The 16,713-nt window shown below is 47.2% G+C and overlaps 1 protein-coding gene across 1 annotated transcript in view; it reads left to right on the forward strand.

Moving 5' to 3' along the window:
• TCF7L1 (transcription factor 7 like 1) overlaps positions 1-16,713 on the forward strand; it is a 105,180-nt gene that overhangs the window by 6,953 nt on the left and 81,514 nt on the right. Inside the window, exons 2-4 of the mRNA XM_066639683.1 lie at positions 11,861-12,502; positions 13,244-13,307; positions 15,950-16,080. Of these exons, the coding sequence (XP_066495780.1) occupies positions 11,861-12,502; positions 13,244-13,307; positions 15,950-16,080 (837 nt within the window). The remainder of the gene's footprint in view (positions 1-11,860; positions 12,503-13,243; positions 13,308-15,949; positions 16,081-16,713) is intronic.

Raw genomic sequence — 16,713 nt, forward strand, 5'->3', positions numbered from 1 at the left:
AGCTGGACTAGATGGGCCTATGGCCTGATCCAGTGGTGCTGTTCTTATGTTCACTCAGTGGCCATCTCCAAGTCACTCCCTCTTGGCCTCAGTCTTCCCCAGCTGCAATACAGGGATAATAATCCTTACTTACTATGTAGGGTTGTTGTAAGGAACAAACTGAGTTAATCCAGAAACTTTGAAAACACTATAAAATTGATGATGATGATGATGATGATGATCCCTCCCATAAAAATAGACTTAGGGCCATCCTGAACTGAACCCTGATTATTCAGGCCAGGACATCTTTTGCAGGACATCTTTTCTGTGAACAGATATGACAAGAAAGTCTTGGCCCCTCCCGACTTGCACTTGGACCCTGGAAACCCTACCAGTCAGATCTCATACACACATAGTACCCTCACTTCTTTCCCTGAATACACAGTTGAACTGAAGTACAAACATCTCTCTGGATCTATTCCCATCCTGGTTGCCAACCCTTCCTGGGAACCCAGCTCCTAAGCCTCAAGTTCTCCTGCCCTTTGCCAGGGGATCTCTAGCCTGATGTTCTTGGAAGAGCTTATTCTGCAGATCAGAACAGGTATACTGTATTTATTTATTCTCTCTCTCTCTCTCTCAACTTCCCCATGTGTGGCCTGCCTCTCCCCTTCTCAGAGGTCTTTAAACATAAAGGAGTGTACTCATGCAAACCACCTGCTGAATCTAAATAAGACAAAGCAAGAGGCTGAAAGTCTTCTTCCATACTCCCTTACATCCGTTCTTCGGGAGTGATGCAGCAAAGATTCCCAGTTCCATGTTAGGGGTAAAAACTCCCTTCTTAAAACCAGATACATGCAAGACTGCCTTTTCCCATATGTTTCCATATGTCTGCACAGATGTTTCCATGTCTGCACACTTTATTGTGCATCTGATAAGTGTGCATATGTCTGCACACTTTACTGCATCTGATTAAAAGGGCCAGGCCATCTTTAGTGGCAGCACCTAAGTTGTGGAACTCTCTCCCCAAAGAAATAGAGGTGATTTCCCTCTCTGACAGCTCTTAAGCAGAGGATAAAGAGAGAGCCAGGGTGGTGTAGAGTTCTGGAGTTGGACTTAGACCTGGAAGAGCCAGGTTCAAATACCACTCAGCTATGAAGCTTCCTGGGTGACCTTGGACCAGTTACTCTCTCTCTCTCTCTCTCTCTCTCTCTCTCTCTCTCTCTCTCTCTCTCTCAGCCTCACCTACCTCACAGGGTTGTTGAGAGGACAAAAGAAAGGAGACGACCATGTACACCATCCTGAGCTCCTTGGACTCTCTCCCACCCAATTTTATGGAAAGATGTTCCCTGTGATTAGGACTGGCCAAACCATGAGGTTGAGGCAGGTGCTGGAGATGGCAGATGGGGGAGGGGCACCTGCTTTGCCTCCCTCCTGCTCTTTGAATTTGAACAGAGAGAGGGAAATGGAGCAGAAGAGGAAGTAGTGGAGGAGAGGAGAGTGGTGGGCTAGAGTGTCCGATGCTCCCTTCCCCTCTTACTTTTTTAATCCTAGGAGGGAAGCAGCTGATGTGCTGTTGGACAAGAAGGGGACAGCATTTGGAGCATTGCCTCAGGCACTGGTAGGCCTTAGGCTGCCAGGATGATGTTATGATTCGGGATTGTTGGCATTCATGTCCTGTCTTCTATTTGACCATTCAAATTATCTGAAATTATTTGGAAGAGGCTTGATGTCATTTTTTTTTTCCTTACGCCTTTGCTGGAAGGAGGCTTCGTTTTATTCCCCCTAGATAGTTTTTGTTCATTTCAGAAAATGCGCAATAGACAGAGACAAGAAGAAAGAAAGACCCACTGAAGAGCCAAGGATGAGGAGGCAAAGAAGGTATTTCCAGGCAGAGAGGTCTTCATGAATAATCATGCTGTATTCTGCCTGAGGTCCTTCAGCAAGGGCTGCTTTTCCCCCTGACCTCACACTGAAGTTCTTCATTAGCAGGAAAAGCATCTGTGACTCTAAACTGAATTACTCCTGCAAAAAAGGGGGAGGGGGAAGCACATTCAATTGATCAACAGAAGAGTCAAAATATTCTAATAGCATTGTAACAGGGGTCTAGTATTCAGGCTTCCCAGGAGAGAAGCAAGGTTGAGTTTAATGAGCTCCGCTGGGGCCCCAATTTGTCAATCAAGATTCGCTCCTGACACTTGCCCCAACACCAAATGCCTTCCCCCCCCCCTTTAGCAGTTTCAGCCTTTCGATATGGAAGGGGTGGGGAGAAGCTGTAGCTAAGCCCTGGCTAAACAAATTGCAGACCCAAAAATAGGTGGTGTAATGAAGTGGCCGCAAGGCCAGGCAAAGGTGCTGCATTCTGTGCCAGATTTCAAGAGCTGCTTTCTCTAAAGGAATGCTGAAGACCAGTGGGAGACTGATGTGTCATTACATTCTTGATGAGCTGGGATTTGGGACTCCTGTCATACTAATTTTTTTTTTTTTTTAAGATCAGGAAACAGTCTGGGATAGGGCTGTCACTTGTTCGAGAGAAGGAGAGAGGCACACAAAAGCTATTTTACCCATCAGGATCTACAACTTGTATAACATGTACATTTTCACCTGCAGATAGAGGGTTCGGGGTGGAAGTGCAGTGGCTAAGCGCAGAACTTGTCCATGATCTTAGCACACCATCCAATACAAAAACAAAACTCCACCAAACCGGGGGGGGGGGGGGACACAGAAGAGGAGAAACTAAGAACATAAGAAAAGCCTTGCTGGATCAGGCCAAGCACCTGTTGGGTTCAACTATGTGTATCTTACAGTAGCCCACCACATGCCGCAGACAAAAGGAGACCAGGACTGTGTTGCCACTCCCTTGTATCTGGCATTCAGAGATGGGCTACCTCTGAAACTAGAGGCTGCATACAGTCATCATGACTTGTAATCTGTCTTGGACATTTCCTCTAAAAAAAAATCTGTCCAGTCCCCTTTTATAGGCAGTTAGGCCAGGTGCCATTACAATATCCTGTGGCAAGGTGTTCCACAGGTTAATTACACAGATTCACTGGTTTTAAATTCAGATCTATTTGTCATTCAAATAATGAGGCCACTGTTCAGAATGGTTATGGTGGGATGCAAGCAGCTTCCGGAAAGGTAACCATCATCACCCAGTAATAGGGTCGCCAACCTTTCAGGATTGGCCTGGAGCCTCTAAGAATCAGCATTGACCCCAGGTGACCACCAAAAGTAATCCTGGAGATTTTAACCGGGTCTCATTGGCTGCATGACAATATACCATGTTGGGGGGGGGGGGTCTCCAGAAATGGCTGCAGTTGGAATTGACAAGCCTACCCAGCAAGCTTCCCCTGAGGGCTGGGGATAAGAATAGGCCCTCAGTTTGGCTGTACTTGTCGTAAGAGGCGACTGAACAGCCACTGGGTAGATGGGACTCATTAGCCTGGAAAGGCAGCTCATCTGAGAGAAGGAAAACTCTGATCCCAAACCTCCACTGCCTTGTGGCTACATCCAGTTATGGGAAAGGCTTCAGGAGTCAACCTCGAGGCAAAATCCGGAGCCGGAGTCCCCGAGGCAGTTTCATGGCTGAACACAGTCACGTTCTGGCAACTCCTGCGACGTCACTGGAACCAACCGTATTGGCTTCTCCCTTTCCATTGGACCATTTCAGCGGCGTGGAGAGGGGGGATTTGCTGCACAGTCTATCCTCCATATCTACTTTACCCAGGCTTCGCACACTGGAGAGGACACTGTGTTCCAGAACACTATTCAGAGTGCGATACCATAGTCTTCCGAGACTGAAGGATGCCAACAAGACCCAGCAAGCTCCATGGCTGAATGGGAAATTGAACCCAGTTCTTCCTGGTCCAAGTTCAACATCCTACCTGCTATACCACCCAGATGGGCAAGGTACCTAAACAAGGAATGACATTTCCAGGAATGGAAATTTTATTCCAGAAGGTGCAACAAACCTGGGAGAAAGTTCAAGTTCATGGAAAGGGACATGGGGAGCAAAACCAAACATGCTGTTTACTTTATGGTGTGATAACATACCAATAAATCAAGCAGAGAGAGAGAGAGAGAGAGAGAGAGAGAGACTGCTAGCTAAAAGTGGCAGACCAATTCCATCAGACCCTCTCCCAGGAGGATTTCACGTGCCATAGAGACAGCTGCTTGTGACTGAGAACACCACATAAGCAAGTATGCACAGATCTGGGTTATCTGCTTATCTTCCAGGCTGCTTGGGTGGGGGAGGGTGTGTGTTTCTAGGGGGGATTGATCTTGGCCCCACTGCCATTGCTGATGCAATACCAAGAGTATGTGCTAGCTAGAAGGCGATACTGGAGGGTCTTGGCCCTTTGGCATGGCCATTAAGCATAGCATGGGTGCTGGATGGAAGATCAACATGTAGGGAAAAGCCCCCACTGAGACCAAATATAGCAGTGTCCAAACGTATGTGTTAAATACCTTAAGGAATTAAGTGGTAGAAAAATGAGCGATAAACCTTTTGACTAAATAAGCAAACTTTAATGGAAATCTGATTTACAATTATTCTGAACCACAGTTACAAAAAAGGAGGAAACAAACAAAAAGACAACCGAGAGAGGGCAGAGTTTAGCCGCCAGGGGATAGTGGTGCATGCCTGAATATAGGTAAATTATCTGTGGTGTTTAGGATATGGGAGGTATGTAGCCAACAGTGGGCCCAATCCTATCCAACTTTCCAGCACTGGTGCAGCTGCAATGCAGCGTCGAGGTAAGGGAACAAATGTTCCTGTATCTTGAGGAGGCCTCTGAGACTGCCTCCCCAACACAGGACGCAGTGCATACCCCATTGGCACAGCTGCACCGGTACTGGGAAAATTGGATAGGATTGGGCCCAGTGTCTCCTCATGAATACCACTTGCCAGTCAGAAAGCAGTTTTCACAGTATGTCCCAAGTATTGTGCTCCGGTTTCACACCTGGCATAAATACCAATAAAGCTTGTTGCCGTGCTTTGGTGCGCTTTGGGTTACAGAAGCACAAACATTATGTAACCCCTTTTTGATGCATAAAATACATTGACAAAGTGTAGTTTGCAAAACACAAAAATGAAGCTGTGTTAAAATATAAAAACTACCCTATGCTGTCTGGAGGAATAAATCCGAGAGGTTTCATATTAACAACCACTTTTTCTTCAGGGGAAATTTTCACACTTTTGAGCGTGAAAACTTAAGTGTCTCTATCACTTTGCCTTCTTAGGACAGTGTCACTAGGTGCCTGGCACATGCAACACCCAAAGAAAAATGCATTGCCATTAGCCATTTCTTTTCTATGAGCAAAAAAGTATCTGGGGTACATTACCACCTAAGTGTATTGGATTTTCCAGAGGTTTTCTTGTACCTGGCTAATTTTCCGTAGTTTACCCTACTAACTTTCATTTTTTCACTTTAACTACTTTCTCTAACCTGGTTGCACCATTCAATTATGCTAAAAAAAAATTATGCTTTGACAAGGTTCCAGACTTCCTTCTTTCAGAACCAGGCAATGTGAATCACTTGCCCTAAGTGACCTGTATAAAGAGGGTGGGGAGAGTAATGATGATTTTGAGACCTTACCGACCTTAAACTTGACATAATTCTATACACACCTGGAGCAATTCTCATTGAAATCAAGAGGGCTTATGTCTGAGTAGAAATGCACAGGGCTGCATGGTGAATGTGCACATGGAATGCAAACATATCCTACAAGACATAATCACGAACAGGCTTGTGTGTTTAAATTTACAGGACACACTGTTGCTGTTGGCATCCTTTAGTCTCGGAAGACTATGGTATCGCGCTCTGAATGGTGGCTCTGGAACAGTGTCCTCTCCAGTACACGAAGCCTGGGTAAAGTAGGTGTGGAGGATAGGCTGTTACCCATGCAGCAAATCCCCCCTCTCCTTGTCACTGAAATGGTCCAATGGAAAGGCAGAAGCCAATACGGTTGGTTCCAGTGACGTCGCAGGAGTTGCCAGAACGTGACTGTGTTCAGCCATGAACTGCCTCAGGGACTCCGGCTCCGGATTTTGCCTCGAGGTTGACTCCTGAAGCCTTTTCCTTAACTGGATGTAGCCACAAGGCAGTGGAGGTTTGGGATCAGAGTTTTCCTTCTCTCAGATGAGCTGCCTTCCCAGGCTGACGAGCCCCATCTACCCGGTGGCTGTTTAGTCGCCTCTTACGACAAGTACAGCCAAACTGAGGGCCTATTCTTATCCCCAGCCCCCAGGGGCTAGGATACACAGTCCTGTATGTACGATATTATACAATGATGCATTCCAACACAGTTAAATTCAATTACAGTTTCTTAGAGTTCATTTGTAAACACATAAAAAAATCTATCTAGGATAATCAGTTACCTCTTTAAACACAAAAGGCATCAGATTTTTTTTCCATTTCTAAATATGGGTTTGTTTGTGGAACTCCTTGCCACAGGGTGTGGTGATGGCACCTGACCTAGATGTTTTGAAAAGGGAGATTGGACAGATTTATGGAGTAAAACTCCATCACAGGTTGCAAGCCATGATGACTATAGGCAACTACCAGGTTTTTGATGTAGCCTCTCTCTGAATGCAAGATGCATGAGAGTGGCAACAGATACCTTGTCTTGTGTGTTCCCAGAGGCATCTGGTGGACCAATGTGAAAAGCTGGACTCGATGGGCTGTTGGCCTGATTCAACAAGCCCCTTCTTGTCCTTATTAATCTATTACCTTTTCACGAGGTGGCTCAAGAAGACACACGTAGGTGTGCTACCAGCAGTGAATGCAGGCACACAGAGAATGAGTGACAACTGATTTGTCAGGACTGATGGCCAACTCACATGTCAAGAAATTCACCCTCAGGATGCAGTGAATCCAGAGTGTCTCATAAGGGGCCATGCGGTCAAGTGATTGGACAAGCGGGTACGAAGATCACTCTTCAGCATGTCTTCACTGAAGCAATTGGTTTAACCTCACCTCATTGTATGCTGGCCATTAAGCTCACATAATAAAGTGCTCACAGAACAGCTTGCATGGACAGCTGTGGCACACACTGGATTTCCTGTGCGCTCAGGGCAAATATTTTGCTCGTGTGAAGTCAGCCCTGCCAGACAGAAGCCAAATAAAGGCGACATTTGGCAAAAATGTGCAAGCATCCAAGTGTGTAACAAATAACATGCGCGGAAAGAAAACACCGACATGTTTTTGTGGTTCAATCCCAGATTTAATAGCATCTAAATGTGAGCGCTTTTCCAAAGGATAGTCCAAAAACCATCCCATACCAAAACACCCACCCCTTAGCAAAAGGTTTACTGTGAAACACGTGGCCCTACATTTACCCAGAAGGCTCACTGCCGAAATTCTAAGCATTACTTTTGAGGATTCTTATATACCAGTGTTTCTCAAACTGTGGGTCAGGACTCACTAGGTGGGTCACGAGCCAATTTCAGGTGGGTCCCCATTCATTTCAATATTTTATTTTTAATATATTAGACTTGATGCTCCCATGGCATGTGCCTGCATTTGGGGAAATGTTACGTATCTATACTTTTAACAGGCTAGTATGTACATGCTTTGATAGTAAATGGGACTTACTCCTGGGTAAGTGTGGGTAGGATTGCAGCCTAGGATTTCTATTCTTTTTTTAAATTTATTTAAATTTTTCTGGCCCAAAGGAATTGTTTAATAAGACAGGGAACTGGCAAGTATACAAACGCTCTATAGACGTGGACCCGCTTCAAAATGGCACCAGAAACTTCAATTGCAGAAAAATCACAGTGGTTAGTGCAAAGAGAGGCTGTTTGCTTGCCAGCACGCACTGCTCCCCAGAGTGAGGAATGTTGATGGAGGGCAGGACACCCACTCAGCAAAAGGCCTGGCCTGGCCAAGCTGCAGCCTAGGATTGTTAAAACTCTTCTTGCTCGATGATGTCACTTCCGGTCATGACATCACTTCTGGTGGGTCCTGACAGATTCTCATTCTAAAAAGTGGGTCCCAGTGCTAAACGTTTGAGAACCACTGCTATATACAATTGGCATCCGTGTGTTTTCTAAATGGGCAGTTTTATGCCCCTTCAGATGCAGCTTCTTACATTTGATAACTACAATTGGAAAATACGCAATAATACATCACAGGCCAGTGTTGAGCATCTGAGGTGCTCCACATGAGATCTAAACTGGAGTAGTGGGCTGCGTTCATGCACACTTTTAAGGTAGATTCCTTCCCACTACGGCTCCTGTGGTCCTTCATCAGTAACTGATTCACTTCCTGCACTGCACTCTCAGAGCAATAGAATTTTTTTTCCTTGTCCACAATACACACTTGATGCTGATAACGTGGTAGTCTGTATTCCTTTGGAGTAAGGAGGTGGATGCATTGGAAACGAGTATTCTGCCTCCCACTGTCTTCTTTTCAGGATGGTGGTTGATCCAAATTACAAATTCTTTTATGAGGATTTCCTCTGTGCTGGATTTTTGCAACAGGAACTGAATATAACTCAATACCAAGCTACTCCTGATGAAATGTGAACCCTCAAATGGTAACAGGGTCACACATTCTTCCAGATGTTACCCATCCATTCAGTGCTCCAGGATGCAGAAGGCTAAGGAGTCAAGGAATATCAATTTGAAAGCTGCATGACTCTAGAGCAGTGATTTTCAACCTTTTTCATCTCACTGCACACTGGCAAGGCACTAGAATGGTCAAGGCACACCATCAGCTTTTTGACAATTGACAAGGAACACTGCGCTGTCAATGGGGGCTCACATCCCCCACTGGTCCTACTGATAAATACTCTTTCCCAAATTCCCGCGGCACACCTGAGGACCATTCGCAGCACAGCAGTGTGCCACAGCACAGTGGATGAAAATGGCTGCTCTAGAGCAGGGGTGCCCAAACCCCGGCCCTGGGGCCACTTGCAGCCCTCAAGGCCTCTCAATGTGGCCCTCAGGGAGCCCCCAGTCTCCAATGAGCCTCTGGCCCTCCAGAGATTTATTGGAGCCCGAACTGGCCGGATGCAACTGCTCTCAGCGTGAGGGCGACTGTTTGACCTCTTGAGTGAGCTGTGGGATGAGGGCTCCCTCCACTGCTTGCTGTTTCACATCTATGATGCAGTAGCAGCAGCAAAGGAGAGGCCAGTCTTGCTTTGTGCAAGGCCTTTTATAGTCCTTGAGCTATTGCAAGACCTTTATTCATTCATATAAGTTCAATATATTCATTTAAGTAAACTTATGTAAATTTATTCAAATTTTAAATGTAAATTATTTTTTTCCCTGGCCCCCAACACAGTGTCAGAGAAAAGATGTGGCCCTCCTGCCAAAAGCTTTGGATACCCCTGCTCTAGAGTAACACGGTAACATTCATTTTCTCAACAAACTGCCAGCATGCTGCAAGAAGCACCTCAATTCAATCACAATGCAATTGTTTATTAAGCTGTGTCTGAATGAAGGAGCAGTGTGAATGGGGTGGCAAGACTTAGGGCCAAGGACATGTAATGTGATACATTTCAGACAGTCCTTTTCTGAAACTTTCACCTAAAATAGTACGCAAGTGGATAGTCAACCATAAGGTGGAATAGGGGCTATCCAGGAGTCCGGAAGCTATGCAGGAAAGGAAAAGGAGCAGAGCTGGCTCTGACAAGTGAGCTTCTGTGGAGCTTACTTCTGAGTAAACTAGCATTGGCTTGAATGGCAAAATATGCTCTTAGTATAGTCTCGAGCACATTTGTTTGGAAGCAAGCCCTCATCACATATAAGTCCCACCACATCACATAAAACAGGGTGTCAAAAAAATGTATACACATTTTAACAAGCTCGAATATATTCATTGTAGAAAACCTGCAACACTCAAAACATTTATGGGAAACAATGCAGTTGAAGACACGTGTGGAACCATCCCAGCACACAAATTGGTGGATGTCTGCAGATCCCTTACAGCACAATTCTATGCTTATCTACTCAGAAGTAAGTCTCACTGTGTTCAATAGGGCTTACTCCCAGAAAAGTGTATAGTATTGCAGCCATCATCAACAATGTCAGTGGTTTATAGATGCCAATAGGGGACATTTTGAGCATTTGGTCTAAATTCATTAACCAATTAATTAATTAATTGATAAGGGTCAAGCAAATGCCTCTGTGTACACCATATGCAGTACACATGTGAATTACAGTATCACAGCATATGTGTGAATTGTAGTATAACACATAATATCACAATAAAGCATGCCTACATTTTCTTGAAACACTCTGCATGTATGCACACGTACCGTGTATCCCCACAGTAGTTTGGTGAAGTTTATTCCAAAGAAATAGCTTGTAGAATTGCAGCCTTGCAGTGCAAGTTTCCACCTGTTTACTCAGTAGCAAGTTCCACAGTGTACAATGAAGTTTAGACTAGGTAAGTGTGCAGAGAATGAAAGCCTTAAAAAAAAGGTTTTCTTCTTCTAAACATAAAACTGTTTGGATCAGTTTAAATCCAGGGCAAGTCCAGAAGAGCCTTCAAGAGTTAAGGAAGGAGCCTATAAGGATAGGGGATGCCCCTGTTTAGTTTCTTCTCCAGTTTTTTTCCCCTTTAAAGAAATCCCCTTTTTTGTACCCTTCTTTCCCCTCCACAAATATATGCTCCCTCCCATTTCCTCCTCCATACTGTGGCTTGTTCCATTACTTGAGCCAAACAAACAATCCACTTTGGCTGCAATCTTATATATATGCTTTCCTGGGAGTAAGCCCCACTGAACACATATAGGGTTTACTTCACCTTAGAGTATCAAGTTCCACACTGAACACAGCAGGATTTAACTTCTGAGTAGAGTACATAGGAGTGTGCTCTAAAGCCTGCAACCATATTCAGGCTTCCTTGGGGGTAAGATCCCTTTCTGCACACTGTGAGACTTTACTTCTTTTAGTAACCACGCCTAGGGTGGATAAAGAAAAGGCTGCAATTCTATCCAGGCTTACCTGGGAGAAAGCCCCATTGACTATAATGGGGACTGACTTCTGAGTAGACATACAAAGGATTGTGCTCAACAAAGACAAGTTCAAAACATTACAAAAAGAGTCCAAGCCTATGCATGCCTCTTCAGAAGTAAATCCCATTGTAGTCAATGGGGCTTACACCCAGGAGAGTGTGTGGATACTGCTGCCTAAGGATGCAATTCTATGCTCACTTGCCTGGGAGTAAGCCTAAGCCCCCACTGAACACACTGGTACTTACTTCTGAGCAGGCATGCAAAGGATTGGGCTCTGTTGTAATGCGTTGTGGTGTTGAATGGAACTTTTTCTGGTTTGTTTCTTTTGAGCCCAATCCTAGGCATTACTACTTGGCAGTAAAAGTCCCATTCTAGTCAATGGGGCGTACTCCCAGGGAAGTGTGGATAGGATTGCAGCCTGAGAACTGAATCCTATGCCTGTCTACTCAGGAGTAAGTCCCATTCTAGTCAATGGCTCTTACTCCCAGGAAAGTTTGGCTAGGGTGTCAGCAAAGTGATGGGGGGAGGTCCGGAGTGAGAATAGTGTAGGGGTAGGGGGGTGCGCGAGCCTGAGCGCGTGCAGGGAGTTGGGGGCTTAGTGGCCCCGCTGGAGGGAGGTAGACGGGGGGGCACATCCTCTTCCCATCCACAACGTAGTGTACCCGTTGGAGGGGAGCGGGGAGGCGGTGGCGGGAGAGTGGGGGCAGAGTGTGAGGGGGGGCAAGTCCCCGTCCCATCCCTGGCTGGAGAGGTAGTGCGAGGTAGTGCTCCTGGGGGGGGAGAGGGAGAGTTGGGGGGGCGCTTCCTCGTCCAATCCCTGGCTGGAGGCGTGCAGGGGGTGGGGGGTAGTGTCCCCTTTGGGGGAGGGAGGGGGCGTTGGGGGAGTGGGTTTGGGGGGCGCTTCCTCGTCCCATCCCAGCTGGAGGCGCGCAGGGGCGGGGGAGGCAGTGCCCCTTGTGGGGGAGGGGAGAGGCGGGGGGGCGTCCCCGTCCCAGCCCGGCCGGGGGTGGGGGCGCAGCGTCCCCGCAGGGGGCGTGGGGGAGGGAGGAGGGGAGGCGCGCCCGGCCTCCCCTCCCTCCCCGCCGAGGTGTCGGCTTGCAGGGAGCTCCTCCTCCTCGCTGGGCACTCGGACCCCGCGGGTGGGCAGCGCAGGGACCGCCGCGGAGCCGCTTCCCCCGCCGCCGCCGCGCTGCCGCCGCTGCCGCCCCCGCCGCGCCGCGCGCCCCTCCTGCCCGCCCCGCTCCGCCCCGCCGGGAAAGTTGTCGGCGGCGACGGCGGGACGGGGCGGGCGGGGAGCGCGGAGCGAGCCCCGGGGCGCCCCCGCCGCGCCATGCCCCAGCCGCGGCCGCAGCCGCAGCCCGCGCCGGCCGGGAGCGGCAGCGGCGACGACCTGGGCGCCCCCGACGAGCTGATCGCCTTCCAGGACGAGGGCGACGAGCGCGAGAAGGGCGCGGGCGGGCGCGGCTCCGCGCAGCGGGACCTGGACGAGCTCAAGTCCTCGCTCGTCCACGAGTCCGAGAGCCGCGCGGGGGGCGCCTCCGGCTCCGGCTCCGACTCCGAGGTGGGCGGCGGGGCGGCTCTGGGGCGCGCCGGGGGGGAGCGGTTCTCGGCTGGGCTTGCGGGGGGCTGCTCTGGGGTGGGCTAGTGGGGGGCAGCTCAGAAGTTGACTTGGGGGAGCAGCTCTGGGGTTCATTTGTGGGGGGCGGAAGTGGGCGGGCAGCTGTGGGGTGAACTTGTGGGGGAGTAGAAGTGGGGGGGCAGCTCTGTGGCTAGCTTGTGTGGAGCACCTCTGGGGTTCTCTTGTGGGGGGGCAGAAGTGGGGGGCAGCTCTGTGGCTAACTTGTGTGTAGCACCTCTGGGTTCACTTGTTGGTTGCAGCTCTGAGGTAGACTTGTGTGGGGGCAGAAGTGGGGCAGCTCTGAGGTTAACTTTGGGGGCAGAAGTGGGGGGCAACTCTGAGATTAAACTTGGGGAAAGCTCTGAGGTCAAGTTGTGAAACAACCAAAGGGGCCGGGGAGGGGCAGCTGTGAGGTCAACTTGGGGGGGCCAAAGCAGGGGGAGCATGGATGATGGGGGGTCGCTGAGGAGGGTGATGGAAGGGGAAGGGTCACTTTTCTCCTCATACCCCTAACACCATCACCCCCCCCCCCGTGTCGTCATCATGGTTATGATTTTAATTAATACCTTTATAAATAAGTTTATAACTTTACAAGTTATAATTAATTTAAATAACTTTATAATTAATAACTTCATAATTAACTGATTAATTGACAGCTTTTCCTCCTCCTTCCCCCCCATGCAGACGGAGAGGCCGCCTCAGCAGACCCGGGAAAGTTTCCAGAAGCCACGAGACTCTCCAGCTGAAGGTAAGGAAAGACTCCTCCTTATGCTTTTATTTTCTTTCTCCCTCCAAATATTGTAATTATAGCATTGAACTGAATCCCATATATAGGGGATGGGGGGGGAGTAGAGAGACTGTGTGCTTCTTTTCTCTCTCCAACACTCCCCCTCCAACTTCTTTTCCCCTGGTTGTGATTCCTCCTCCTTGTATGTTCCCCCCCTTCACTTTCTGGAGCGAGGAGGAGCTTCCATTTGCTGCGCAGTCCTTGCTTGCTGCCCACTTTTGGCTCCAATCCTGGCAATGGTGGAAAAAGGACCGCCTGGTGTCGCCTTACTGAACTTGGAAAATCAGTGCGTGCCACTGCCGCGGTCCTAAACCCGTTTCTTGGATGTCAATAACAAATCAGCCAGAGACATGCAATCCTAGGCGTGTTTGAGCATGGGAGCTGCAAGACCTCCCCCCCCACCATCGACTCCAATCTGTTGACACTTCTGGCAGGAGTGAGGTAGTGGCATCCTGAACTCTAGTGCTGCAAGAGTTTTGTTTTGCAGGTAGGGAGTCAGGTTTTAGAAGGCTCCCCCATGCAAACATGCGCAGACAGAGCATGGGAAACTTTCAGAGGAGTAGCTTGCATTGCACTGCAGTTATGTGTCTGCTTACATGGGAGCTCAACACGTGGGGCATGGTGGGGTTGACTTCTGAGTAGACATGGGATTGCACTGTTAAGCCTGTTACAGCAGGCCTTGTTGCTTAACTGGCCAGCTTGCAGCTGGGGAAGCAGAATGTGTACGTCAATGAAAGCGCTGAAATAAATAGGTTAAGAATATAAGATGTTACAAGACTGTTCGGGTGCAGTCCTAACCAACTTTTGAGTTGGGGCAGTGCAATTCTGAAGTAGGGGAACAAACATTGCCTTACCTTGAGGAGGCCTCTATGACTGCCTCCCAGCTTCAGGATGTAGCCCATGCCCCACTGGCACAACTATGCTGGTGCTGGAAAGTTGGTTAGGATTGTGCCCTTTGTTGTCTTCACTGCAGAGGAGTAAAGGTTTAGTGCAGACCCTCCCCCCTGGTTTCTTGGTTGGAATGTACTTCTCCCCACTCCCACTTGTTTATAATGCATACCTTTGTATGAAATAGATCCAGGAATCAAGAAGGCGGTGAGTTGTGTGGGTGGATTCGTGGGGTGGCAGTCATTCTGGTTTAAATTAATCCGAGCTGCAGTAAATGCTGCTAGTTCACACTTATAAACGTGTCCTTTGAATGTATACATTGTTGAATTCAGTGTGACTTATTGTAGGTTAGTCTTGCAAATAGGACTACAGAAGTTTTTAATAGCCTGTCTGTCTGCAATACCTGTACTAGTTATTTATGACCTGAAAGGGTGAAAAGTGTCCTTTGTAAACTGCATCCAGGTGACCAAAGGAGAAAACATTTATATGCCACAGGCAACCAGCTGTTACCAAATCTGCTGCTATAGGTGCTTTAGGCTGCAGTGTTAAGACACATTTATTGGAGGGTAAACCCCAATGAACATAATGGCACTTCTGCATAAATGTGTGTAGGATTGTGGTGCATTAATTATAGCCTAACAGAACTGAAGTAGTTATCCTGTGTATGTTACTTAAAAACACACCTAGAAATAGGCTACATTCCTGCACATGTCTTTTCAGAAGTAAGCCTCCCTAAACATAGTGGGACTTGCTTCTGCGTAAAACTTATACCCGTAAGTTTCTGCGTAAAACTTATTAACTTAAACTACGTAAAACTGTAGTTGAATTTATACCCAAGCAAGATTTGTATTTCCAAAGAGATAACTGTTCAGACTTAATGGGAAACCATGGATTCTTGCTGTAGGAATGAGACTTGGAATTCCTCAGTCTTGCATACTCCTTCTTCCCCTCTCCTTCTTTACATACAACAAAAGAATGAAAGCTTTTGATTTCATTGTAAGAACAAACTTGAAGTGCCATGTTACCTTACAAATTCAGGGAACTGTAGTTGAACAAACTACTGTTGGAACAAGCTGAGATACTGAACCAGAATCAAACAGCTATTTGCTACTCTGGTTGCAAGCACCAGGGATAAGCCAGGTCTGGTATTCTAGCCCATGGCTATCAGAGGGCCAGTCTGTCCAGGTTGACTGGGTGGCAAATGGCCATTGGCAATGGTAGTCCCTAAATCATTGTGGGGGGGGGGGGGGCAGGCAGGCGGTGCCATGGGGAATCCAGGGCAGGGCTTTGCCTCAGGGCCCCCAGAAACCTTTGTTTTAACAAGTTTGTACATAAATGCAGAACTGTGGTTTGTTATTATAGCTGAAAGCAAAAACATTTTCTCTTTTTTGAACAAAAGAGGGAGGGCTCTTGGTAGATTGTTCATGTCTCAGATGAACAGGACTGGTGTGTTTAAGGCCATTGTGTAGGTTGACTGCAAAGAGCTGTATACATGTGCAGGGATAAACGGTTTGTGAATTGCACTACTACTTTTTTCCCTTCCTCTTTGCCCTTTAGTTCTAGCTGATCTTCTAGGAATGCTTATTTAAAAAGGTATTTTGCCTTGTCTAATCCATCAAGCTCTCCAAAATTTTGAATTCAAAACTGTCCTATTTCTTATGTTTCTAGCTGTCTTCCTGAGTACCTCTGGCTAATTGTTTTCTTCCTTCCTTTAGTAATCAGAAGACAGCAGGATGGAGGTTTCTTTAAAGGGACTCCCTATCCAAGTTATCCCTTCTTGATGATTCCTGAGCTGGGAAGCCCCTACCTGCCCAATGGAGCTTTGTCCCCGAGTGGGGCTCGCACAGTAAGTGCCATGATTTACTTTGATTTATGAGCTGATTAGTTTCCCTTTATTTTATAAGGACAATTGAGATAAATGGAGCTTTCTTGCGCCCCACTGAAGAGTTCTGAGTTGTTGATGCTCCAGGATAAGAAACAATCTGAGGAACGCACTTGTTGCATAGAATATTAGGTATCTTTTTCTTCCAGATAGAGTTTGAAGATAGAGCTGCCTAATTTTCAATTTAGTGTTCTCCTGTGCTGAAGAGGATTCATCTGAGTGTGTTGAAGACAAATTTTCTTGTACTGGATTTTTCTCTTGTTCTTATTTTCAATTCCATTGTTCAAAATAATGTGTAGGCTGTTTCTACTAAGAGCTTCAGGAAGTATGAGGATTTAATAATCTTCACACGTTTTCTGTGGAGTTCATTTATTTGTGACCACATCTCTTGCTAGGGAAGAGAGTGGGCATGCATCCATCTAAAATTTAGGGGATATGATCAAATCTGAGAAGTGAACTTTTTGTTGAGAAGTGCATAAACCCAGCAGACTACTGCCCTTTTTGTAAATATCCATATAGGTATTGATCATATATACATTTGGGAGGAAGATGGCTATTGTAGGAGAAGGGTTACAGAAAAAAGCTGCAGTGCAGTCC

This window comes from Tiliqua scincoides, chromosome 11, assembly GCF_035046505.1.
Source record: "Tiliqua scincoides isolate rTilSci1 chromosome 11, rTilSci1.hap2, whole genome shotgun sequence".
NCBI classification, from domain to species: Eukaryota; Metazoa; Chordata; class Lepidosauria; order Squamata; family Scincidae; genus Tiliqua; species Tiliqua scincoides.